The sequence below is a fragment of the Periplaneta americana genome, chromosome 1 (assembly GCF_040183065.1).
Source record: "Periplaneta americana isolate PAMFEO1 chromosome 1, P.americana_PAMFEO1_priV1, whole genome shotgun sequence".
Taxonomy (NCBI): Eukaryota; Metazoa; Arthropoda; class Insecta; order Blattodea; family Blattidae; genus Periplaneta; species Periplaneta americana.
The window spans coordinates 63,578,364-63,604,207 of record NC_091117.1 but is presented as its reverse complement, the minus strand read 5'-3'; the positions used below and the strand labels follow the sequence as shown (position 1 = coordinate 63,604,207).

The 25,844-nt window shown below is 35.2% G+C and overlaps 1 protein-coding gene and 1 long non-coding RNA gene across 2 annotated transcripts in view; one reads left to right on the top strand and one right to left on the bottom strand.

Annotated features, from left to right (window-relative positions):
* The window catches only part of LOC138696386 (uncharacterized), a 160,631-nt gene extending 142,321 nt beyond the window's left edge, over positions 1-18,310 (top strand). Inside the window, exon 3 of the long non-coding RNA XR_011331367.1 lies at positions 18,159-18,310. This is a non-coding gene — a long non-coding RNA (uncharacterized lncRNA). The remainder of the gene's footprint in view (positions 1-18,158) is intronic.
* The window catches only part of LOC138696374 (facilitated trehalose transporter Tret1-2 homolog), a 106,926-nt gene that overhangs the window by 54,110 nt on the left and 26,972 nt on the right, over positions 1-25,844 (bottom strand). Inside the window, exon 2 of the mRNA XM_069821259.1 lies at positions 3,087-3,240. Within this exon, the coding sequence (XP_069677360.1) occupies positions 3,087-3,240 (154 nt within the window). The remainder of the gene's footprint in view (positions 1-3,086; positions 3,241-25,844) is intronic.

The following is a 25,844-nucleotide window of genomic DNA, read 5'->3' as shown; positions in this document are numbered from 1 at the left end:
TGGTGTGGTGTAGATATTATATGCACCATTCTCTTCAGTATTGGCTCGAGAGAGCGCAAAAATTACATTTCCTAAGGAAAAATCAAAAGGTATTACTTACTGACAAAATAAGAATCCTACAAAATTTTGTAGTCTTCCGATCATTTCAGCAAGATTTCTTAGCAGGATAAAATGATTTTACACTCCACATTTCAAGCTCTACATCCAGCAGCTATACCAAGATGCTATGTCTATTAATAAGGAAATATAATAAAACTGCAAATAATTTTTGCATATTAGTACTAATGATAAATAGCATAAACAAAATGAGTTCCTACACAGCATCCTTTCGTCTCTAATCCGCTATTTTCGCAGTTGACGTGCGTATTTTTCATAGAACAACCAACAATTACAATTATTCATAGATAGAACTTGATTGTGGCTGACAGCATAGCTCTATACCAGTGATGTCAACGAGAGCGCAAACGTTGAAACAATGTTCGAAAGCATAGCAAACCTGACTTTTTTTAACTTTCACTTACAATCCACAATGACCTGAAATAGCTATTGCTTTACTCCCACATGAAAAACCTGACTTGATCGTCTTGACATTGTTACTTGCGTTTTCGCGTTGAAACTCAAAAACTGAAGGTGGATAGATAGGTTCAAGAAAAAGTATTTGACATAAAAACCATTCAGAGGGAGCATGTTTTATTATTATGGAAGCAAATAAATTTCAAAATGTCTGGTATTCTTCACTGAAAATAAATCTGAAAAAAATTTATTTGAACGTCTAATGAACTTAGTTCGCAGCATTTGCTGCACAAGCCACTAATTTAAGTAGAATTGCAACTTACAGAAATAAAAATTGCGGACACTTCCAAAATCAACTAAATCCTTTGTCCAGCCGCAAAACCAGTCAAGAGTATTTTATTTTAATAAATATAAATTGTATTTCTAAATCCATATTATACAGGTTTTGTTAACTAAAAAAATATTTTTCTTTTTTTAATCGTTTTGATAGCTTGAATGACAAAAACGATACAAGTTTTTTTCGTTCTAGCCGAAAATATTTCAAGTGGATATAACGACTTTTGCCAGTGGTTTAGTACATTATGCAACGAGCCTATGATGATAGTAATTAAGACGCGAGTATGTTTGTTTATGAAACGAGCGCAAGAGAGTTTCATAATTTTCATACGAGCGTCTTAATTACCATTATAGGCAAGTTTCATACGACTTTTTATGCTCGACCATATTTCTAACTTGAAATTATTCAGAAGTATTCATTTTATTCGTATTTGACTGAAGATCGGAAGTGACCTTGTTCATAGCTCGTAAATTGTGAGATGTGCGCAGACGCGAAAGTATTGATTTTTTTTCCGAGGAACAATAATGTCAATGACCTTGATGTAATGTAGAGAGTAACATGAACTAATTTTGATATAACCTGGAAATTGATTTAGAATTGAAAAACGAGATGACAGATTGAATTTATTTGAATATTATTTACAATTAACGCTAATTATTATAGTAACAGAACATAACCTTCCGCGACAGTATTGGATTTCCAGCCTCCGTGACGTTTCCCTCGTCTTTCGATTGCATATCCGAGAATAATCGAAAACCTGAACTTTAATGAATAGGTGTATTAAAGTACTGCTACCAGGGGCCTGTTTCTCAAAACTTACGGACTAGTAATACTAGTCTGTACAGTAGTAATATTAGTTTATTTTACAAGTCTGTGTTTCTAGAAACTAGAAGGGTAAAGTAGTAGTTACCAGTTCACAGACTAGTAATATTGGTCGATTTCACCAGTTCCTAAGAGATTCTGTTTCTCAAAATGCTAATCTAGTTGATTATACTAGTATTCAACAGGAATATTCCTACAAGACTCTAAAGACTGGTGATTTCTATATTATCAGTTACCAGTGGCAATCTTTCTCAGATAATCAAAACAAAATATTGTAGTTATTTTTTTTTTAATATATGTGGTTTAGTGATTCCGATTGAAGTAGTGAAGAAGTTGTTATGAGAAGAGCTAAAACTATATCGAGAAAGAACAATTATTATTCCTTTACAGGAGCATTGTTTAAATATAATGAACGGTTTAAATAAAGTGCTGAAAAGCTTGGAGAGTTGTTAAATATAGTGGGACCTGCCATGACAAGATAAACAAATAGGTCATGCATTATCAGCAAAGCTTCAAATACAAATTGCTCTGCAAATCGGGATGTTGATTATTTTCCAATGCCATCTGGTTTTTCTGCCCTAGACCAGCAACACATGCAGAATTTTTTTCCTAATAATCTAATACCAATTCATCAACAGCAGTAATTTTTGCTGGCTTTCCTCCTCCACTGCCATTTCTTCTGACATTGTCAACTTTAGCCTACAAATTAAATACAAAACGACACTAATTTATGAATAGCTCAAACGTAAAACTGAAAAAAAAAATAGCGAATTTTTCAAGTCATAAGTGGCATCCATGTCGCCAGTAGACCCACTAGCTACATAATGTGTTCATATTATGATACTGTGAACTTGAATTGGTACTTGTCAAAGTTGCTTTCTTAATGTTGGGCCAGTAAGTGTCCCTAATGTATGCATAATCTTTGTTCTGAAATATCAGTTTCATAGCCTCACATATTACAAATTTTTTTGTCCAGTCGTTTACTTTATCATTTTTATTATTATACTTGAAAACGCACCGAATGATATATCCTTCGAGTCATTAATCATATTGAGTATAGTTAATTTGCTTTCAATTGATGGAATTTCAAGAGAAGAGAGAAGTAAGAACAAAAATACAAACAACTTAGCCTCCTAACATCAAATAATAATACTTACCAATGGGTATAAACAAATGAACTCAATCAGCTGACTAATGAAAGAGATCATGTGACTAGTGAAAAATTGTCACAAGTTCTAGACGGGTGAAATAGTTTGAGAAACAGAATCTACTAGAGCTGGTGAAATATACTCTGGTAACTAGTAACTGGTGAACTACTAAACTAGTATTTTTGAGAAACAGGCCCCAGGTGTATTATTACTACATTACGGCATGGTCGAGCATAAACTCATTTATAACACAAATTTACACTCACTTGTGCTATTACACCTTTTGGAGAAGAATGAACATTTTCTGATTGATAATCTTCTTTCCTAGTGTCACTGTTTTCCAAAGTCTGTCCATTGGCAGTTGTTGCTATCTTTGCAGCTGTAGAGCCATTTATCAGCATAGGAACACCTTCTTCTGGCCTGAAAAGAAAATACAATCTTTCATCCACTGAACTTGCAACACTTAACAAGCTTAATTTAGAAATTACATTCTTTATAAATTCCATTCACTTCACTATAGAATGTTTAATAACTTTTTAAATGTATACTGACATGTTTGAATGTAAGTTGTTAACTACACTTGAAAAACACTTGCGTTTCAAGAAGGTTTAGAGATACCATTATCTTGGATACGAGCTATCCACTTGGGAATTCGTACTTTTATGTTCACCAATAGGATGTCGTCATAAGAACAGTTGCTTGCTTAAAATCGACAAGCTTGTTACGTAATTTATTAAGCCAAGCCACATAACTAACTGCTTTGCTGTTTTCTTTTACTATTGTCATTGACAATAAGCGGAAATGAAAGTGTTTTTGTACTATTTAGAATCTCTGCTGAAGCTATAAACTCACATTATAATGCTTACAGACGACTCTTTCTAGGATATGTTACTTTTAGCAAATGACTTACTCGTTTTGAAACAAGCGAATGAATCAATAATGACAAAAACGTCTGAATGGATTCAGATTCGGAAGACAAAATTAAGAAATCTATACAGGTGCTTTCAATTCAAAACTTCCCAGTCTAAATAACTATTTAAATTGAATTTAGTTTAAGCAAAAAACACGTCAATTTAGATATTAAGGGGGAAGTATGAAACCAAGTTTAATTTCATTTTAGATTTCATCCCCACTCCCCATCTCCAGCCCCACTTTGAAGTTTCAAATGGCACCCCTATATTTTTATACTTAAATATGAAAGAGCATTCAATTATTTATACACCTGATTCATTTGTTTTCGCATCTTTATTTTCTATCGTCGCCTGGCAACCTATATTTTTGTTATTATCAGTTGATTGCAGGATGAAAACACAGCTTATTTTGTGTAATTTCCTAAATTTAATCAATAAGGATGATTTATGTTCTCTCTTGAAGGGTATGCACCATTTTAAAACAATTTAATACACAAACACAACTGTTACACGAAATGCTCAATAAGTTTTTGTAGCTTTATTCTCTTCAGCTCTAATCAACAATAACAACAATCCACGTTCCCAGGCGACGCGACGATAGAAAACAAATGAATGCTCTTTCATATTTAAATATAAAAATTTCAAAGTGGGGGACTGCCGGGTAATATTTTGGCGAATCCTCGGACCTCATCTCATCTCACTACATCTCGCCAAAAAAAAAAAAAAAAAAAAAAAGTAAAAAAATGTAAAAAAAATTGTAGAAAATTACTAAATTGTAAAACTATAAAAATTTGTAAAAATTGTAATTGTAATATTGTAAAATGTTGACATGTTCCACATCTTAAAGCTTCATTGCTCATGTAAGATCTATGGAATAAAATAAATGAATGAATGAATGAATGAATGTCTAAATTGACGTGTTTCCTGTTTAAATTGAATTCAATTTAAATAGTTAGATATTTAGACTGGGAAGTTTTGAAATGAAAGCCCTGTATAAATTACAGCGAATTAAGGATTAAAAATTTCCAGTAACAAAACTAAAACTATGGCCTCAAAGGAAGAGATTCAATCAGAAGAATAATAGTAATAAACAGGGAAAGGATTTATATGTAAATACATATTTACTTATAAAGCTAATATAATTTATATTTTGCATTATCTTTATGTTTCACAATGTGTAGGGTTGAAAAATCCTACTTTTATTTTCCATATTTTTCCATATTTTAGAGTTTAGTACATATTTTCGTTAATTTCCATATATTTTCCATATTTCATATAAAACAGTCCATATTATATTAGGTTTAACAATAAAACAAAACAAAATTCCATTAACTTTTAAAAATACATTTCAACAATAGAGATTTAAACACATGTTCAGTAATCCCTTTAACATCAGAGTTATTTGAAAATTAGCAGTCCTATCAACAATGGGAAAGTAAGTTACAAAACTGTATTAATTTAATTTAAAATTTTTAAACAGACTTCAGTTGTGCAACTCAACAGTTAAATTCCAGTCAGAGTACACATAGGTTCAGTTTTGTAAATCATACTATAAAGACGGTAAATATGCCAAAAGTACGTCATTCAGTCAATTTAAAATCAAAACTAACAAGTTACATTTCAGAATTTAAAGAAGATGGTTTATCAACTGACAATAAAATATTATTTTGTAATTTGTGTCAGTGTGCAGTATCATCTACACAAAAGTTCCTGGTGCAACAACACATTACAACTAGTAAACATCAGGCCAACAAACAACTAAATTCCAAGCAGAGACAATTGTTTTTAACACAACCAACAACATCGAATGTAAGATCTGAGTTTAACATCGACCTGTGCCGTTCTCTCATCTCTGCTGATATTCCTCTCTACAAACTAAAGAATAAGGTCTTCAGGGAATTCCTTGAAAAATATACTCAACATACAATCCCGGATGAGTCAACACTTAGGAAGACGTATGCTCCATCCATCTACGATGAGACAATACAGAAGATAAGAGATGAAATTAAAGATAGTTCAATTTGGGTTTCCATTGATGAGACTCCCGACAAAGAAGGTAGACTTGTTGGTAATGTAGTTATCGGTTTGTTAAGTGAACAATATTCTGAACGAATTCTTTTACATTGTGATGTTCTAGAAAAGTGCAATAACAAAACTATAGTTAAACTGTTCAACGAAGCTATGGGTATCCTGTGGCCAAAGGGTATTATGTACGATAATGTGTTATTCTTTATTAGCGATGCTGCCCCTTATATGGTCAAAGCTGGACAAGCATTATCTGTTGTATATCCTAAATTGACTCATTTTACTTGTGTGGCGCATGCATTTCATCGTGTGGCAGAAGTGGTCAGAGACAATTTCCCTAAAGTAGATTTGTTGATTTCATCAGTGAAAAAAGTATTTCTCAAAGCTCCCAGTAGAGTTAACGTGTTGAAAGAAATGTACCCTGAAATTCCATTGCCACCAAAGCCAATTTTAACTAGATGGGGTACATGGCTAGAAGCAGTTGAATATTATGCCGAACATATAGACTCTATTAACAATGTTCTCCTTGCATTGGACTCTGAAGATGCAGTCTCAATTGATACTGCGAAAACAGTTACCTGTGACATAAGTGTGAAGAATGACTTAGCTCACATTCAGCATACATTTTCATGCATCATAAAAACGCTCAAAAGTCTCCAAAATAGGCACCTTTCACTATCTGAAAGTTTTGAAATTATAAATAGTACTGTGGAACAACTGAATCGTGGTAGAGGTAAAGTTGCAGATGCAGTAAGAGCTAAGGTGGACACTGTACTTTCAAAAAACCCTGGATATGAAGAACTACAAAAGGTTGTTGCTGTGATGAGTGGTGAATCAACAGTGAAGATTAACTTGGACTTATCCCCAGCAGACATTGTGAAATTGAATTATGTACCAGTTACTTCTTGTGACGTCGAACGCTCTTTTAGTCAGTATAAATCTATCCTCAGAGACAATAGAAGAAGATTCACTTTTCAGCACTTGAAAGAAATGTTTGTAACCTATTGTTATGGTAACAGACAATAAAAATTGTGTTTTGTTGAAACTACATTGGAAGATAAGGTACGTCCATTATATTTTTTGTTTAGTTTGATTAAAATGTACCAATATTTAACGTACATAGTCATTTTTTTATAATTTTAAGTCCATATTTAATTCCATATTTTGGTAAAAATCCATATTTAATTCCATATTTTGGTAAAAATAACTACATATATATTTACATATTTCATATATTTTTAGTCCATATAAATCCGTTCCCTGGTAATAAATAACAATGTAATGGAGCAGATAAATACCTTTAATTGCCCGTGATGCTCAATATCTTATCAGAATGAAAAGGATATCGTTGTCAAGACCATGAAAGTTCTTAAAAAAAACAGGAGTAATAAATAAGTTCTTTAAACTTTCCCTAGTCAGAAACAACTTACTTACGGCTGTTAGAGAACACGGAGGTTAATTGCCGCGCTCACATAAGCCCGCCATCGATACCTATCCTGAGGAAGATTAATCCAGTCTCTATCATCATATCCCACCTCAGTCAAATCCAATTTAATATTATCCTCTCATCTATGACGCGTTCCTTCTCAAGGATCTTTTTTCCTCCGACCTTTCAACTAACACTCTATGGCCCAATTGTATAAAACTCCCTGACTAAAGATCAACTTTGATCGAAGATCGAAAAGTGAACCGAGTTCAGACACTTCTTCTATTGTGTACAACGTTTCTGCAATCAAATTACCTTGGTTCAAATGCAATCTAAGTTCACGTGAAAAGGATTTGGCAACATCGCATAAACAGGTGAAATACGTGATGCGCGGATCGTGTTATACAGGTTTGTTCAGTGTTGCCAGTCTAGCGACTTTAACTCTTTTTCAACAACAATTTCTTTTAACTTTTATATTGCTTAAATAGGGATTTAGTGACCTTTTTAGCACCCCATAGTGACAAAATTTAATCTTTCTTTGTTGATAATGAGAAATCTAGCGACTTTACAACTACTTTTTGGCGACTTTCCGTATTACACTCTGTTGGAGACACTGGTTTCTTTTTGTGCAATGTAAATAATGGCGGACAATAAGAAGAAGATTGACTGTTCTCAAAGTTGTTATCATGTTATGGTGTTTGATACTGCTAAACATAATAAAGCTTTAAAAACGACAATTTTCGTTTAGTAATACAGTTAATTGAACATTTATGAATGTACCTATCATATCCATTAATAATTAATGGTTGTTATAAACATAATATAATTATAGGTTATGTTATTTGATACTGCTGAACACGATAGAGCCTTATAAAATATAAAAATGTTTGTGTATTAAGGCAAGAAATTGAAATATATATATATAAGTACCTAACATATATTTTAATATTAATAATAATGGATATTTTATTTGCACAATCTTTCACTCGTATATTTCAAACAGAAAAGATATAACTGAACTTGGATCATTTAACTTAATCGGAGAAATTTCTTCAGTCAAAGTTGACTTTAGTTTGAGACAAATTAATCTCAGATTAGACTTTATACAACACAAAATTCCAAGTTCAGCTGAAACAAGGATCAATTTAACCTCTGATCTAAGATTAAATGGTTTATACAATCGGGCCTACATGCATTTCTGGACAGAATTTCTACCATTTAGTCTAAAAAGAATCTTATTCAGACGCTTGTAATGTCCCATTCTGATTATTGCGATTCCTTACTAACTAATGTAAGTTCACTCTTAGCTGAGAGACTACAACGTGTTCATAATGTGTGCATACGATTCATCTGCAGTACTCGTAAATTTGACCATATAACTCCTTCCCTCCAGTTACTTTCATGGGTACGTCTGAAGGAACAAAGAACAATACATTCACTGTCTCTTCTATTTAGAATCATGCATACTTCTACTCCGAATTATCTCTTATCGCGCTTTCAATTTCTTACAACTCTTCGAAACCGGCATCAAGCACTTCTTTCTATCCCTCATCATAGAACGTCTCTATACTCATCCTCCTACACTGTAGAAATGCCACGTCTCTGGAATTCGTTACCTAATGATGTCGGGGACTGCCGGACTTTATCACAATTCAAAATTAAATTGGAAAATTTTGTCTTCTTTAATGCTTTTTAGGTATTGCTAGAAGTGTTGATTTGTGTTTTTCTCTAGATTAATATCGCAAGTTTCTTGTTTATGTTAGTTAATTAGGATATAATTAATTATACTTAATCACTCATTTAAAGTTTGTGTGACTGCTACCTGTGTATATTTTTGTGTGACTTTACTTTGTTTATAGTGTTTTTTTTCCTTTTTATTTCTGTTATTGTATTTGTATTTATGGTCGTGTGGAAGAGAAGGCCTGATGGCCTTAACTACACCAGAATAAATAAATAAATAAATAAATAAATAAATAAATAAATAAATACGTGCTACATGCCCTGCCCATCTCAAACATCTGGATTTAATGTTCCCAATTATGTTAGGTGAAGAATACAATGCGTGTAGTCTGAATTGTGTAACTTTCTCCATTCTCCTGTAACTTCAACCCTCTTAGCCCCAAATATTTTCCTAAGCACCTTAATCTCAAACACCCTTAATCTCTGTTCCTCTTTGCATCTTCTTTCATATTATCCCATTTTGTATTCAATATTGATGAAGACATTGGGATGAGGTTTTTTTGCATTGAAATCTCTTTCTACTTATTTTTCACCTTCTTTTCTTTTAAAGTCTACTCACCCGATTTTTGTTTTCGATGATTTTAATATGTTTTGAGGTTACCTCTGTTCATGACGACATTTTACTGCCATAATATAACAAATGAACTCACGGGATAGGTCACTGCTTACATTAACAAGGTACATGGCCTTCGAAATTAATGTTTTACTATGATTCCGAAAGTCGTGATGAGTTAATTGGGAATAATTAAATTCACTTTATTTTAAATGCGTATTAATTTGGTGAAATGAAAAAGAATTAAATATGATTTAACTTCCATATTTATATTATCATTAATCTTTAAGTAGCTCTTCCTTATTTAAGTTAAATTACAATTAGTTAAGCAAAAACGTTCCAGGAAACGTCGGTCCGCAAATTAAGCGTTTACGAGATAATGCCTTTTTTTGCTGGTTGGGGCCGCCAGTGAACCGAGCGCCTGGATGAGGTAAAGCGGCAACATTCATGCTTCGTACGTATGCTCACTCTCCACATCTCTTTTCCTTCTAAGCGTAAAACGATATCTAAACAGACAATATGGTGAACGGTGGATAGGTAGAGGTGGACCTGTATCTAGATCACTGGGGTTACGCAACAGACATCATCCCACCTGAAGAATTGCAGCATCGGGTTGTAAATGCCCTTCAACAAATCAAGAATGACCCAGGATTGCTCGAGCGCATTCTTGGGTCTTTGCGGAGAAGGCTAGACAGATGCATTCAAGTGCATGGTCAGCATTTTGAACACCTGCTGTAAAATTCTTCAATTAACATGTTCATATTGTACTGTACCTTGTTTATCCACAAACTTTACTGTCGTTCAAACAAAGATATGTTTCTTTTGTGTGTGTTCATTCACAGTTCTGTCACGTTGAAGCCAAAATGATGAGTTTTACTCTCTTGTGACTGATAGATTAAGTAAAATTTTGACTGCTTTTGTTGGAATTAGTGCTTAATATTCAGAGAGTCCCAACCAGCACAAAATGACAATTTTTCGTAAACGGTTGATTTCTGGACCTATGTTTACTGGAACTTTTTTGCTTCTCTTCGTCTTTACTTCTAATCCCTACATTTTTTACTATAACTTTTGAAACATCCTGTATTCATCATCATCATCATCATCATCATCATCATCATCACTGATACGACAGCTCTCTTGGGCCTTGGCTTTCTGAAGAAGTTTCTCCATTCTTCCCTATTTAGTGCCGACCTCCTCCAGTTCTTAATTCCAGTTATCTTCACATCTTCTCTCACACCTTCTTCTCATCTTAACTTAGATCTTCCAACTTTCCTGGTCCCTTCTGGCACTACATTAAATATCCTATTTATCATTCTGTCATTTGCACGAATTACATGTCCTACCCACTCCAGCCTTCTGATCTTTATACATCTAACAATGTCTTGTTCATTATATAAGTTATATAATTCATGGTTATATCTCCTTTTCCAGACCCCATTTTCTGCCACTGCCCCAAAAATATGCCTCAGGATCCTTCTTTAAAATATGCCAAGTTGCCTCTCATCAGATTTCGATGATGTCAAAGTCTCAGAGCCATATGTTAATACTGGTCTTATTAATAATCTATACATCATGACCAGGCTTCGGCCTAGGGACACAGAGTAACCAGTATGAGGTTTAGAGTACACGGAATATAAATGACGTCATGACCCGTGTGGAGAAGTGACTGCAAAAGTACAAGTGGGCCCGTAATGTGCATTACCGTTGTGTGTAGGCCTATTGCTACTTGGCTGCGGTACGTGTAACAGGCTTCGGCGTAGGGACACCTGATTGAAGGTTACAACTCACGTTAATACTTTAATGGTAGACATTTATTGTCTACACTAGGAATGTACTGTATATACTGCATCTGTACAGGGTGAAATATATTTTGTGCCGTACTGTGACGGACTGTTTACATGTTGAGACACGAGGTAACGGCGCGCTCCATCTCCCACTTCACTCGACCAACACAACACTATCGGTCGTGCGTTCTGAACTTCATGCTTTTCTATGCCCAGGACCGAAGCCTGATCATGACTAGTTTTCCTGAACAGCAATTTGGACTTTGTTTTCTGAGGTCATGATGACACTTGTTATATTATCCTCTTTTGGATTTGGGATCTAACATTATTCTTGGTATTAACTTCTGACACTCTGTATTAGCGTCATTTAATCCTAACAATCCTGTCATTAAAATTAAATATAATATTATAACTTTAATGCAATGCTAACCCATGAATAATTAAATAATAACCTACAAAAATAAAGACATAATCACGCAATAGATACGATTTATATTCCTGTTACTAATTTCAAAATTAATTTCTTATAAGTTAATCGCTTTATTTTTTCTAACCTCGTAGACACGACGTAGCATGGCGTGTATCCAAACGTGTTACGCAATAGATCTAGGTCTACGTCTAGACCACCAACAGACTGCAACACGCATCGTTCGCCTAAAGGAGTCCTTACAATCACAGATAAATACACCGGTTTGTCTCCGTAGATATTGTTTGTCCATATACACCGGAGGGTAGTCTTGTGTGTAAATAAAACGTGACGAACAAATTGGCCTATTTTCGGTCTCTACGAAGTATGGCGGCGATTGAATTAACGAAGACATACACATGTATGAACATGTAAAGAAATATATAACACTCCTGAGATCGTATGTAGGGTCATTATGCTTCTGGAAAAAAAAAATTGAGTATCCCCTCCTCCAAATAAGAGATACACAGATTAATTTTGACTTCTTGCACTTGCCTAAAAATAAATGCAATTTTGCATAACTGAAATTATAAATCGGAGATATGCCGGGGATCGAACTCGAGCCCACAGGATTATAAGTCCAGTGCTCTAGCCAATAAACCACCGTGGCGGATATTCCATATTCTATTCTTCATTACAATTTCAAACAACTCATCATTTTCAGCATACATTTGATATAAGGGAAGATCAACATAACATAACTTCATAGGCCTAAATCACCGCCATTCACCGTCGATTCGTTTTCCTCCCGAGAGGGTGACCTCTCGGATCTGCCCACTATACGCTACGACCGGTTATATTGCTGGTAAGTTGTATATTAGAGTCCTGCATAACCGGTTGCGAAAGATAGAAAAGACAGATTGCTACTGAACACCTGGCGCTATAGACAGTATGCGAAGCTTTTCCGTCTCGCGGAGTAGTTCAATGTTCGGTTTAACGAATATCCGAGTCTCACTCGGTTGGACGGCTCTGGATCATGAAAGACAGATAATAATGAGCCATCCAGGAGTTCCAAGAATCGTTGCAAGGACGCGATTATCAACGTGTACTTTTCAAATTATTTCCTCCTCTCTTCTCATTGACTGAAGCACGCATCTTGAAACTACAATAATTAGAATTGATAGTGCTTTTATTTTTGTTAATAACTTGTTATCTCCCTAAAACGATTTATTAGAGAAATAATAATACATCCACTTAGAATAATTAAAAGGCATAGGCTGTATTAACAACTACTCTTTCAGAGGTAGCCCATGTATTTTGAGTTTAAAGTATGAACGTTACAATAGTAAGTGTGTACATATTTACTTTTCTCTTTTGTGAGTAATTTATTGTAATTTATTTTATTTGTATTTGTTTACATATCAGATTTCATCTACGCATTACGCTTATTTTCTTTGTTGTTACCGGTGTCCATTAGTTGATTTATATATTAGTTATGAAGATAAATGTACCAAAGTGTCCAATCAATTATAACCTATTTCAAGCTTACTTACTTACTTATGGCTTTTAAGGAACCCGCGGGTTCATTGCTACCCTCACATAAGCCCGCCATCGGTCCCTATACTGTGTAATTAATCCAGTCTCTATCATCATATCACACTTCTCTCAAATCCATTTTAATATTATCCTCTCATATATATCTCGGCCTTCTCAAAGATCTTTTTCCCTCCGGCCTCCCAACTAACAATCTATATGCATTTCTGGATTCCCACATACGTGCTACATGCTCCGCCCATCTCAAACGTCTGGATTTAATGTTCCTAATTATGTCAGGTGAAGAATGCAATGCGTGAATCTGCGTTGTGTAACTATCTCCATTCTCCTGTAACTTCATCCCACTTAGCCCCAAATATTTTCCTAAGAATTTCAAACTAACCCTTTTTTTAATTAGGAAAAGTAAATTTCCTTCAATTACTCCATTTGTGTAGTTACAAAATGTCATCACAGTTCCTGTATTATGAAATGCGCTTGGTATTCTGTCCTCTATATCTGTGGTTCTGTCTAGCCAGGCGCAACAGCTTCAAGACCGGATATTCGAACGAATGTCCAACCTCACCGGTTGATCTCCAACCGGTCGAATATAAACCAGTTGTAAGCGCTGTTCTGCAGCACTCTGTTGTATATGCCGCGCACTGTACAGGTGAAGAGGCGAGACCTGTCATGTGAGCTGTACGAGAGGGGAAAGAATAAGCTATCAGAAAGGGAATTTATTTCATGATGGTTAATGTTACATGAATCTACCGACACGGAAGTTCATCTCAGATTAAAACTATCTCCCCTCCGCCATACCCATTGGTAATATAGCACATGATAAGGTCACAGGATAGATTTTGCCTCATCTGCTATACTACTGCCTTCACATGCTTACGATGCCGAGAAAGGGTCGATACATTTTCTCTGGAGGCCTTTCATTCACCTTTACAAATCAAGCGTCCTCTGCCAGGTTTAATCTCGGATTTGCTAATCACTAGACCGTCGAATACAACGACGACCATACAAGACGTATATGACGTAACAAGTCCCAGTCAAGAATAATAATAGAAATTTTACAGCCGTGACAAGTCGTCATTAGAAGGTGGAGCCATGTAGCATTAAGGAGGTACGGAAGTGCTTGTAAGTAGACCGGTAATTACAGACTGTGTAAGGTGGGGTCGATAATTCAATGGGCGTGGTGTAACTATTTTCCTGATATAGTTGCCGTGTTGACATCTACAATTGTGACTACATGCCGGAAGACATCGCTAGGGACGGTTGGGTACAGTTTGGCGATTAGCTGATGAGTTAATGAGAGGCGTTTCTATTATTTCTCACTGATTAAGTCACAAATGTCCAGAAATCGGATATCGATTGAAGAGGAGTGATCCCAAAATGCGTTAAGTCCATTTTTATGAAAGCACTGGACTAGTTTTTTTTTTTTTTTCCATTGGTGTACGGACTGAGCGAGTTTTCGAGTGACATGCACAATAACACAAACTTTTAGACAAGGATTGGCGTTGTTTTGGAAGAAAACAAGCTTAAAAACTGAGGTCTCAAACAGAAGCTTATATGTATAAATCATGAAAATTTGCCAAACGAATTGAGCGAGTTTTGGGATTACACTCCTCAATTATTTCGCTGTCAAACATTACTATTCTGAAATAAATTGTGTATGACATAAATTTTACTTCTAAAGGAAGGTTAGTCTTCTTAATTCTCAGGAACGAAAATACATTGTTGTTGTTTAGTCAACTGTGCGAAGACAGATCTCAATCTCACAAGTGATACCAACATTTACTATTTATTTATTTATTTATTTATTTATTTATTTATTTATTTAATCTGGCAGAGCTAAGGCCAGTAGGCCTTCTCTTCCGCCCAGCCAAACTCTAATTCTAATAGAATACAATTGCTTACATAGTTATATATATATATAATATATATAACCATTAAACATTGAGAAACCTGAAACAGCTATTATTATTAACAAGAATTGTTAGAAAAATATTTCCTTAGTCTATTCTTAAATTGGTTTGATGTTTGACAGTCCCTGACATTACTCGGTAGGGAATTCCAAAGCTGAGGAACAGCCACGGTGAAAGAAGATGAATATGAGGATGTTCGGTGGGAGGGAATGGATAATATTGAGGAGTGTTGTGATCGTGTGTCTAGGTTATGATGGGTGGATACATTTTGAAAACGAGACGCAAGATAGACAGGAGTGGAGAAATGCAATATGTGTAAGAGAAGGGAAGGGCAGTGGATTTTCCTACGATCTTCTAGACGGAGCCATGACAACATTTCGAGGAATGATGTTACGTGATCAGCCCGGCGAATATTGCAGACGAAACGGACGCACATATTATGAACACGTTGTAGTCTCTGCGCCGAAGTAACGCTTAGGTCAGTAAGCAGAATATCACAGTAATCGAAGTGGAGCACCACGAGTGCTTGCACTAACATTTTTTTCATGGAAAAGGGTAGAAAATTCTTCAATCGCCTAAACGAGTGGATTAATGAGAATACTTTTTTGCAGGTTTCTGCAACTTGAATGTTCCAATTTAAACTTTTATCTATATAAATACCTACATTCTTTACTGATTCAGTGAACGGAATTTCGGTGCCGTATATTTTAATCGGGGACATGGCACCACTTATGAGGGAACTAGGCCAGGAGGTAATGGGATAGGATGGCCAGTTCCTTTCCCCCTCCATTGCATACAAATGAAATTAAAAACAGGTGATATTCACAACTATGAGTCTCAGTGAAACATACAGCAGAGTCTCTATAGGCCAGTTTTTGTCTCACGCTTTTCCAATTGACTGCGGGCTAATGAAAGGAGAAGCACTATCACATTTACTTTTTAACTTTGCTCTAGAACAGCGATCAACAAAACACTGCACTCACGGGCTAGCGTCTCTTACCCGCGGACAAGACACAGCCCTAGCGTGCATTCGTTGCTGCTGGCGGGTATGCTGTCTCTCTATCCCTTGTGCACGACGGAGCGAGTTCCTTATCCTTCATGCACTCTACCCATTTCAGCGTGTGCTGACGACCACTGCTCTAGAATATGCCATTAGAAAAGTCCAAGAAAACAGAGTGTTTGGAATTACGGGTTACATTAGCTGCTTGTTTATGCCAATGACGTGAATATGTTAGGAGAAAATCCACAAACGATTGGGAAAACACGAGAATTTTACATGAAACAAGCAAGGAGATAGGTTTGGAAGTGGAAGTACATGATCATGTCTCGTGACCAGAATATTCTACGAAATGGAAATATAAAAATTGGAAATTTATTTTTTAAAGAGGTGGAAAAATTCAAATACCTTGGAGCAACAGTAACAAATATAAATTACAATGGAGAGGATATTAAACGCAGAATAAATATTGGGAGATGTCTGTTATTATTCGGGTGAGAAGCTTTTGTCATCTAGTCTGCTTTAAAAAATACTGGAAGTTAGAATTTATAAAACAGTTATATTACCGGTTGTTCTGTAAGATGGCTGCGAAACTTGGAGTCTCACTTTGAGAGAGGAACAGAGGTTAAGGGTGTTCGAGAATAAGATGCTTATCAACAGAGATGTGCAGACGGCTATCACACACTGATTCTGATCTCAGGCGGGAGATTTTTACGACACAGGGATGCAAATGTTGACCCAACGGTATGACAAATGTCTCAATTCCGTTGGGGAATATGTTAAAAATAGCTCAACAATTGCTGTATTTGTTCCAATAAATCTTTCCATGAAATTGTGTTTTCTTTCTGTAAACGGCCCAAGGAAACTTATTTTTTACGGTCCTCGTAATTACGCTTGAGTGGCCAAAATTTGTATAAGTATTTGTTTTGCTATTATTAATATGGTGGAAGAAAAAAAAATAACTTTTTTGCCTGCCCCCCATGAGAATGTTTGTTTGTTAGATATTGAATTAGATGTGAGAAAATATACGACGTAATAAAATACGAATCCTAGTAATAGACTAAGTATGACTGTATGACTTATGGAGAAACAGTTGAATAAAGGCAGAGTAAACAGAAATACCCAGAGTGAATTTTAAGTTCATTTTTGAAAATTCCAATAAATCAAGTAATAAATTAAAAAAGAATGGTATTCAATCATATGATTTATCTTTAATGTAAATTATGTCATTATAAATTTATATTGTATTTTAAAATTGTTAACGTTTTCGCCATTCAGTGTGTTATCTTCAGACATTGATAATGTAATTGGAGATATTTTGTGAAAAAAAAGTCATTTCATTAAAATTGTAGAGAAAATTTTTACATAATATCAAAGTATAGATTGTTGACGTAAATATTAAAAAAACATAAAAAAACGGCAAAACACTTAAGTGTACCAATTTAAATTATATGTCAAATATGCATATTTAATCGGAATTAAGTTAAGTAACCATATTATATTACGTTAAAATAAATGTACATAGATATTGTTAATCAAATGCGTATATCATTTGTATTGCCATATTGAATTATTTAGAAAGAATACAAATATTGTGTTTGAATGTATTACGTACATGAAAAAATGGTTATCGACTACTAAATATGCATATTTTTCCAAAAACAAAATAAGATTAAATTATAACCAATCATATGAACGTCTTTTTATTGAACTACTATGTGATGGCCAAGAAGTTATTCAAGTGTGTTGATTGTGTTATTATATATTACGACTCAATTTAATGAATCATAATTTTTGTATTTAATGTGAACCTAGTTTAGCCTAGCCTAGTCTTGCCCTAGGCCTACCATAAGCTAAGCTAATCTAATTGAACCTAACATGACACAATCTACTTGGAGTTGTTGAGTCTCTAGGGTGGAAAGAAGATTTTTATTAAAGTTGCAGATATTCTTTAACATAATAAAACTAAAAATTACTGAAGAAACTTACTCCATTAATAACGTTTAATTTTAGTTGGATTATTTGACTGTTACAGAAATGAAGGTGCAGTAAAAACTTCGGAGATGGAAAAATGACTGCAACTGCTTCATTGTAAAGGAAATTGACGTCTACCTGCAGAATTTCAAGGTCTACTGCTCCAGAGGTTAGCAAATTTTTATTATGCATTTTATAATCCAGCAGTTAGCAATAAAATGTACATAACAGACTGAAAAAAATTTACCGCCCATAGAAATGGCTGACATTGAAATTATTTTCATTGGCAAACTTTTCCAGTCAACTTTTACAACAACGATATCGCTATAAACAAGGCGAATGTTTCAGTATTAAGATATTATTCTGTTTATGTTTTCGTATGTATGAAAATAGTTTTGGTACTAATGAATTAACATTCGGTAAATATTTCAAAATACAGGTATTGTATAAGACAGTGATTCATTTCAGTCCTACGCTTATAGGCATATTGTGATTTTCTTTAAGTTTGGATCAGCGGCGGATTTTCAGGGGAAGCAAGGGAGGCCGTGCCTCTCCTAATATTTTACCAGAATACAATATGGCAGTATTAATTCCAGCTGAATTAAGATCACAGACAAGTTATAGTAAATAACAGACATTTTCCCTTTTGTATTAATTTTACTATTCACTACGACTAAGATGTAAGTTACGTGAAGTCGACCACATCCAGTTGGTGATCCCGCTCGCTATACTGTAGAATTGTAGATAATACGAATAATTCGGACCGAAAAATAACAGATAGCGCTGTAACCTCTATAGTCGACATCTAGCAGCCTGCAGTGTCCATGCAAGAGCGGGAGAGAGGAGACAGCTACATCACTGTGCTCCCCGGTAACCATGACAACAGCAGTTCAACCAATAAGATAGCTGGTTAGCGGAGCGTTTAAACTTAACTAGAACGCGCGAGGGGAGCCGAATTTGGAGACGTCCTCCCCACCGCTGACAATATTGTACTGCTTATAGTCACGGCTGCTTTCGGCTGTATTGGAAAGATCTCTCTCTCTCTCTATCTCTTTTTCTCTCTTCTTGGTTTTAGAAAATTGAGTCAGGTGTTGTTAGTTTTCTCTCCCTGCGTAAAAGTTTTCTTTTATGTTGGTAGATTTTTCTCTTGTTTGCGGGTGTTTCTGTTATTTTTTTCTTTTGTATTACGAGATATATTTATTTATACAGTATATTAAACATATTGAGAGTTTAGAAACAAATGCAGATTTGTCTATAGCTTCTTCTAGTAGCAGTTGTTCAGTATGTTGTGACCTAATTTTTCGGTTTGCGAAAAAAGAGGATCGAAATTATTTGTGGTTTTTGTAATGAAATTCTTAAGTAGGCCCTACTACGCTAAATCCTATTTCATTTTGAAGTTAATTTTTCTAAATTATTGTTGATTCTCATGAAATCATCGCCAACACAGGCTTCCTACATTGGTGAATCAACGAAAGAAGAGAGTGGGGAAAGGGGAAGCGAAACAAGTGCGAGGAGTAGAAGGGGAAGTTTAGAGAGGTTCAATGGAGTTAGAAGGTGGCAGTAGGGAAGGAAAAACAGAATATAATCTGAGGGAATGATGTATTAGTGGGTAAATAATAGCAGGTTTAGTTATATAATGTAAAAATGGATTTGAACGGATGCACTTTGTCAAGGTTTTGGAATTGTTCTGTTTAAGATCAAGTTATAAATCAAGTCAAACCAATGTTCTAGGGTACTAGCGTTAATGCGATTGTGATAAAACTGTTTCGAAGGTGAATTTAATAATAGGTTATGTTTTTCCTGAAATAGTTAACATGGATGAGGTATTCTATAGATAATAAGTTTAAAGGTATTTATGTTATGTACAGGGAAATTATTTAGTTAACTACGAGAAAGGTGGGAGTGAAGTGGAATGAGAAAATTAGTACGCTATGAATAGCTATAAGTATAGTTGAGAATAAGAGAAGTGAAGTACGTTAATAAAGTGTGATAAATTAGGAGGAGGGTAAGTGAAATTGAAAGGAATGAAATACATTATGAAGAGTAGGTATTACGGTCACGATTCATTTGTGTTTTAAGCTGTAAATAGTGTAAGTAAAAGAATGCTGAACCGAATACAGAAATGTGAAGGGTTAACAGGAGAGAAATATATAGCACTTCCTGCATTAATCAAATTAGTTGCATACCGTTACCCTCTTTAAAGCAATTTTAAGCACTGCCTGTTAATCATCAATGGTATTGACTCAAATCTTAACTAGAGAAAGGCCACACAGCTGCCCGATGAAAGGCCGATTTTGCTCTCGGAGAAATAAAAAATCTAACCGTCAAAAGAAACTCTCCCGTCTTTCAATTTCAAAATTAGGAATATGGGCTAGGTCAAACTTTTGTAGATGAAATATATCTTAAAGGTATAAATAGAATTTTGAGTCACAAAATCAATTCTTTAGATTATTCTGGTGCTAGACGCCTCTAGTATTTTTCATTGTAATGGATCAGTGGCTAGACCTCGTTACAATAAATTTTAAACTGTAGGCTACTTCCTGCAGAGTGCTTTCAAGTGTGCAACGAAGAGAGTCGTTAAGAGTTAGTGACTTGGAGCATTGCACGCTTTGTCTTGCTGGCGGATCTAATGTCTAGCGCAGTGGTTTCCAAACTTTTTCTTGCGCCCCCCCTCCACTACTGTACAGGTACTTAACCCCATTCGAAAAATACAAATCTCTGTAAAATCGAAAATAACGATAATTTTACTCGAAACCAGTGAATACCAGCCAAAGAACGATCGAAATAGAAGTATATGGTACAATAGTGACACGAAATATTACGTAAATATCATTTCTAGTATTTCAAACTTTTACCGCCGTGACGCTGTGTTAATAGTTTAATACAAGTGGAAAATGATGTTTGCACTGTCTGTTACCCAACGTATTTGTAAAGAAGCTTGATTTCTAGTTGACATCAACTGACAAAAATAAATTTGATTAATTCCAGTGTATTAAACAACTGGAAAATTTAATTACGTCTACAACAAAAATTTACGCTTCGCAGATGACATTGTACTTTTCGCCAAGTCAAGACAGGAACTACAACAAATGCTGACTGAACTCTGCGAGAAAAGCTCAGAAGTTGGGCTCCAAATGAACCCGGAGAAAACTAAAGTAATGACCAATGCAGACAACATTCCTATAACGATTAACAACATGACGCTGTAATACGTCGCCGAGTACAGACCGATTATTTAGTCCTGACAGCTCAGCGACGCGAAAGAGGAGAAGTAGGCCTAATAGTAGTAGTCGGGAGAGCTCCGGAGTAGAGATAAGAGCGAGCGGTCGGTAAAGAAATGCAGTGCAGCTTAACTGTACTAGAAACATACCGCTCTACGGCACGCATGACATCCGATCGCTCCGAAGGCAAGTGAGTGACTAACCCAAAAACCTCTTGGCGTAACTAAATGGACTCACCTGACCCAGGCGCATATCTCCGGCGACTGTCAGGACTAAATAATCGTACTGTAAGTATACCTGATACAAAATGTGTCAATCTCTAGTATGTATGAGAGAAAAAGAGAAAGATATGAAGAAGAATATGTTTGGCATGGAAAAAAATTTGGAGCTTGAAATTCATCCTACAAAACCAAAACATCAGCACCAAACTGAAATTTGAAGTTTTGGAAACCTGCGTAATCCCAATAATGTCGTACGTATGTCAAGTTTGGTCCCTGACAGAGCTACAGAAAAACCTGCTTCTTGGGTGCCAGAGAAAAATGGAAAGGAAGTCCTACAGCTGAGACTGCAAGACAGGATAAGAAACACCGACATCCGAATAAGAAACTGTATGCAGGGTGCAGTATTGCTGACGCAACGTCTCAAATGGAAATGGGGCAAACACTAGAGTAGGATGGAATGCAGCAGGTGAACCTATGTCTCGACGATGTGGGACCCTTATACGACTCCCCAGAGGGTCGCGATTCACACTTTGGGAACTACTGATCTAGCAAATTGTTTTTCCTTCTTCGTGCCACCTGCAATTCAGACACTTCTGTTGGTTATCAGTTGTAACCTTCTATATAGCGACAAGATAAAGACAATGGATCACATAACAATATATTACATAAGCGAGAACATTGTATCTGCAGCTGTTGAAACTAGATATCGCTAGATTGTGTTAAGCTTCCAGTGACATTCGTGCTCTGTGTGCCTGAAAAAAAACCGTCCGGGAAGTTCAGTTGAAAAAGTCTGTAAAAATACGATCATTAGAATGCCACTTTCCGTGTTATGATAGGTTTGTTCCAGCACGGTTCAAAATCGATTCTGAACTGCCTACTCATGCGCAGTAGCTCAATGTGCTTTCCAACAAGACTAAGACTGATTCCGAACCGATACTGAAATCCCAGTTACCTGTTCCAACGTGCTTTACAATTCGTTCGAAACGAGTGAAATTGGTTCTCGATTAAAAGCAGGAACTGGGGATTCTGAACTGTTGACGCATGTACAGATGGTTTAATCTGAAGTTATTGTTAAAATGCTTCGAGACTAGGCAGGTTAAAATAAAAATATAGTCCTTCATGAATGATTTGAAAGATAATAGTAATATATTTTATGACAAATTAAATTCGGAAGATGAATATAATTTTAACATGAGATGAAACTCCGAAGGCCGTGAAAGAACAGTTCAAGAAACGCTCCAACAACGTAAAATCCCGAACTAGTTCTGACACTGTACACAATCGGCGCATGCGTCGAAAGAAGTTCGGTATTAGTTCGGAACGCGTTCTCAATTGCTTGCAGCAACAAACCTATTGTCGATCAGTTTCATCTACATGATTTGTTGCTTTCTGAAACATTAGGTCAGTAGTCGTCAGCACTTGCTGAAATGTGCAAAGGGTAAGCGGTGCCGTCCCGTGTGCACCGTCGTGCAGCAGGAAGAGATAGAGAGCATACCTGCTAGCAGCTACGAGTGAACCATGGTGCACTGCCTTTTCCGCGGGTAAGAGACGCTAGCCCCAGGGTGCTCTGTGCTGACGACCCCTGCATTAGGTGGTAAAGAAGATAGATTGGAGAATGCTGTGTTTACAGTGAAAGATCTTCTCTTGGGCAGAAAACTGTGGATGAATGTATAATAATGATATCTCCTTGTAAGTGAATAATACTGGAGGACTTCAGGCTAATAAAACAAAATATCAACAATCCCTTTAAAAGCTTTAATTTATTCGGTTTTATAATAAGCCTGTCATAAATACAATACCCATTACGGTTGTACTATGCCTTGATGGTTATTGTATTTATGGTACAAGATAAATAATCACCTTTTGCGAAAGCATTTTCATATTTTTGATCGAGGGGAAATTATCTTTCTTCACGAATGCACTTTTGTGTTTTTATTTGGTCGGAAACTTTTCTTTTACCATAGCACTTTCGCTTCTTCAGTCTTTCAGTTATTGCCACTACTAGTACGAGTATTTGGTTCGCCAGCGATCTTAGTGCATTATTTTGCAACTCATCTGAAGAAGACAATGCGATGCAAACTTAACATTTGTGTTTAATATTCGATATTTATTTATTTTGTAAGTGACAAAGTTAATGAAGATAAAGAAGAGAAGTGTGTTCTTTAATGATATAAGAGATGTTATAAGCAGGCAACGCATTTTCATTCCCAAACGTACAGCGGATCGAGTAGTTTCTTCTGGTAGCTACATATATTGCGTCACGTGGATGCGCAAGCAAGATCGAATTGCAAGCAGGTGCGCATGAGGTCATTAAATAACATTGATGTAATGTATTATAAATATGCCCCTATAACGTCATATGACGTAGAAACAACATTCTCTTAGTTTAAAAAAAATTGTGTGATCGTAAAAGATTTGCATTTCATAACCTCAGAATATATGTTTTCGTTCACTCCAACGGAATAGCTTTTGATAAACGAATTATTTGTATATATTGTGTAAAATATAACTATTGATAATTTGTATATTGATTTTTGTTATTATTATTTTGTCCCTGTAACGTCACGTGACGTAGGAAGAACATTTTCTTAGCAGTTATAGTAAAAGATATGAATTTCATAATCTCAGAATACATATGTTTTTGTTCACCGTAACGGAGTTGATTTCGTTACATGAATTAATTGAATATATTATATATAGGGTATTTACAGTTAATCTGTATTCTGAGGAAGAAAGAAGGGACTTGTGCTGAAATAATGAGAAAGATACGAGTAACAGCTGGAGAGTGATGATAAGTAAGTAGTGATCCAAATATAGTGCGATCGAGAAGTCTCTCCGCAGTGCTTGTGTAGCCGAGAATCCAATAGGCAGATAATTCAAGTGTATTTGGTAGAGAATTCAAGTGGCAGCACTGGCCGCTAAGCATATGATGGATTGGGGCTGTGAGGTTGTCAAACCGGAATGAATGGTGGAGTGCAAACTTTCTACAGGGTTGTATTCTAGGGTTACTAGAACTAATAGAGCTGCGGAGGGACTTTTCGATCGCACTGTATAATAAAGAAGGTAGGAGTGGAAATGTAATGAAAGTGTAGAAACTAGTTCGCCGGAAAATATACAGATTAGATTAGTTGGAATAAGTGATCAGTGAATGTTAGTGATTCAAGTGAATAAATAGGAAGACAACTATGGAAGAGTTCAACCTAATGTAAACAATGTTGGGAACAATTAATAAGGAATTGAGAAAAGTGAGTGTTTAGTTAAATGAGATTAGTGAGAAAAAGATGGATAAATGGGAAAGGGAGGGAGTAAGTAGAAAAAGAAGGTGAAACAGACGTGAGAGAAGTGGTATAAAAATGATCAGGGTCATTTTCATTTACATATAACAGCCGGATGATAAAAAAAAACTTAAGCGAAATATGTATCCAATGATGGCACTGTATGCAGAAATGTGAAGGGTCATCACGACCGATGTAAGCTGGTGGAATAAATATCATATCATATATCAAATATATCATATCATATCATATCATATCATATCATATCATATCATATCATATCATATCATATCATATCATATCATATCATATCATATCATATCTCATATCATATCTCATATCATATCATATCATATCATATCATATCATATCATATCATATCATATCATATCATATCATATCATATCATATCATATCATATCATATCAATCAATCATATCAAATCATGTCATATTACGTTATACTATACATTAATATAATCAAAGGTTGAATATCCATCTGTAGTTTAGAACTCTATTACAACAACTACTAATCCGACAAAATTGGAAAATATTCAAAGGAAATTTATGTCGTTACGTACATTCAGATTTCTTTCAAACATCTCCGGGTATAAGTATGAACTAAAATGTGAGTACTTTAAATGTCGAAGCTTGTACGCTAGATGTCAGGAACTTGATTACCTATTCCTATGTAAGGTTTTTAAAGGTGACAATTGTGAATCAGTGCAATGTCAGCTTTCGTATTCCGATGAGGAATCACAAACTTTTCTATATTATAAATTCTAAATTTCCCTGTCCAGTCCAGATGCATTAAATATGCTAACTTGCAAGAAAGTAATTTCTATCCATTCTATGTATAGACTTATTTGTTCATGGCAATGTCTTATTCTTTTATATTAATTAGAAACAATTTTTACTTATACAGTAATCGTAATATTTTCTATAACTTATTATTTCATTCCATACTATATCACTCATAAGAATTTATTAGTTTTTTCTTTCTTGTATAAATTAACCATTGCAAACTTTGT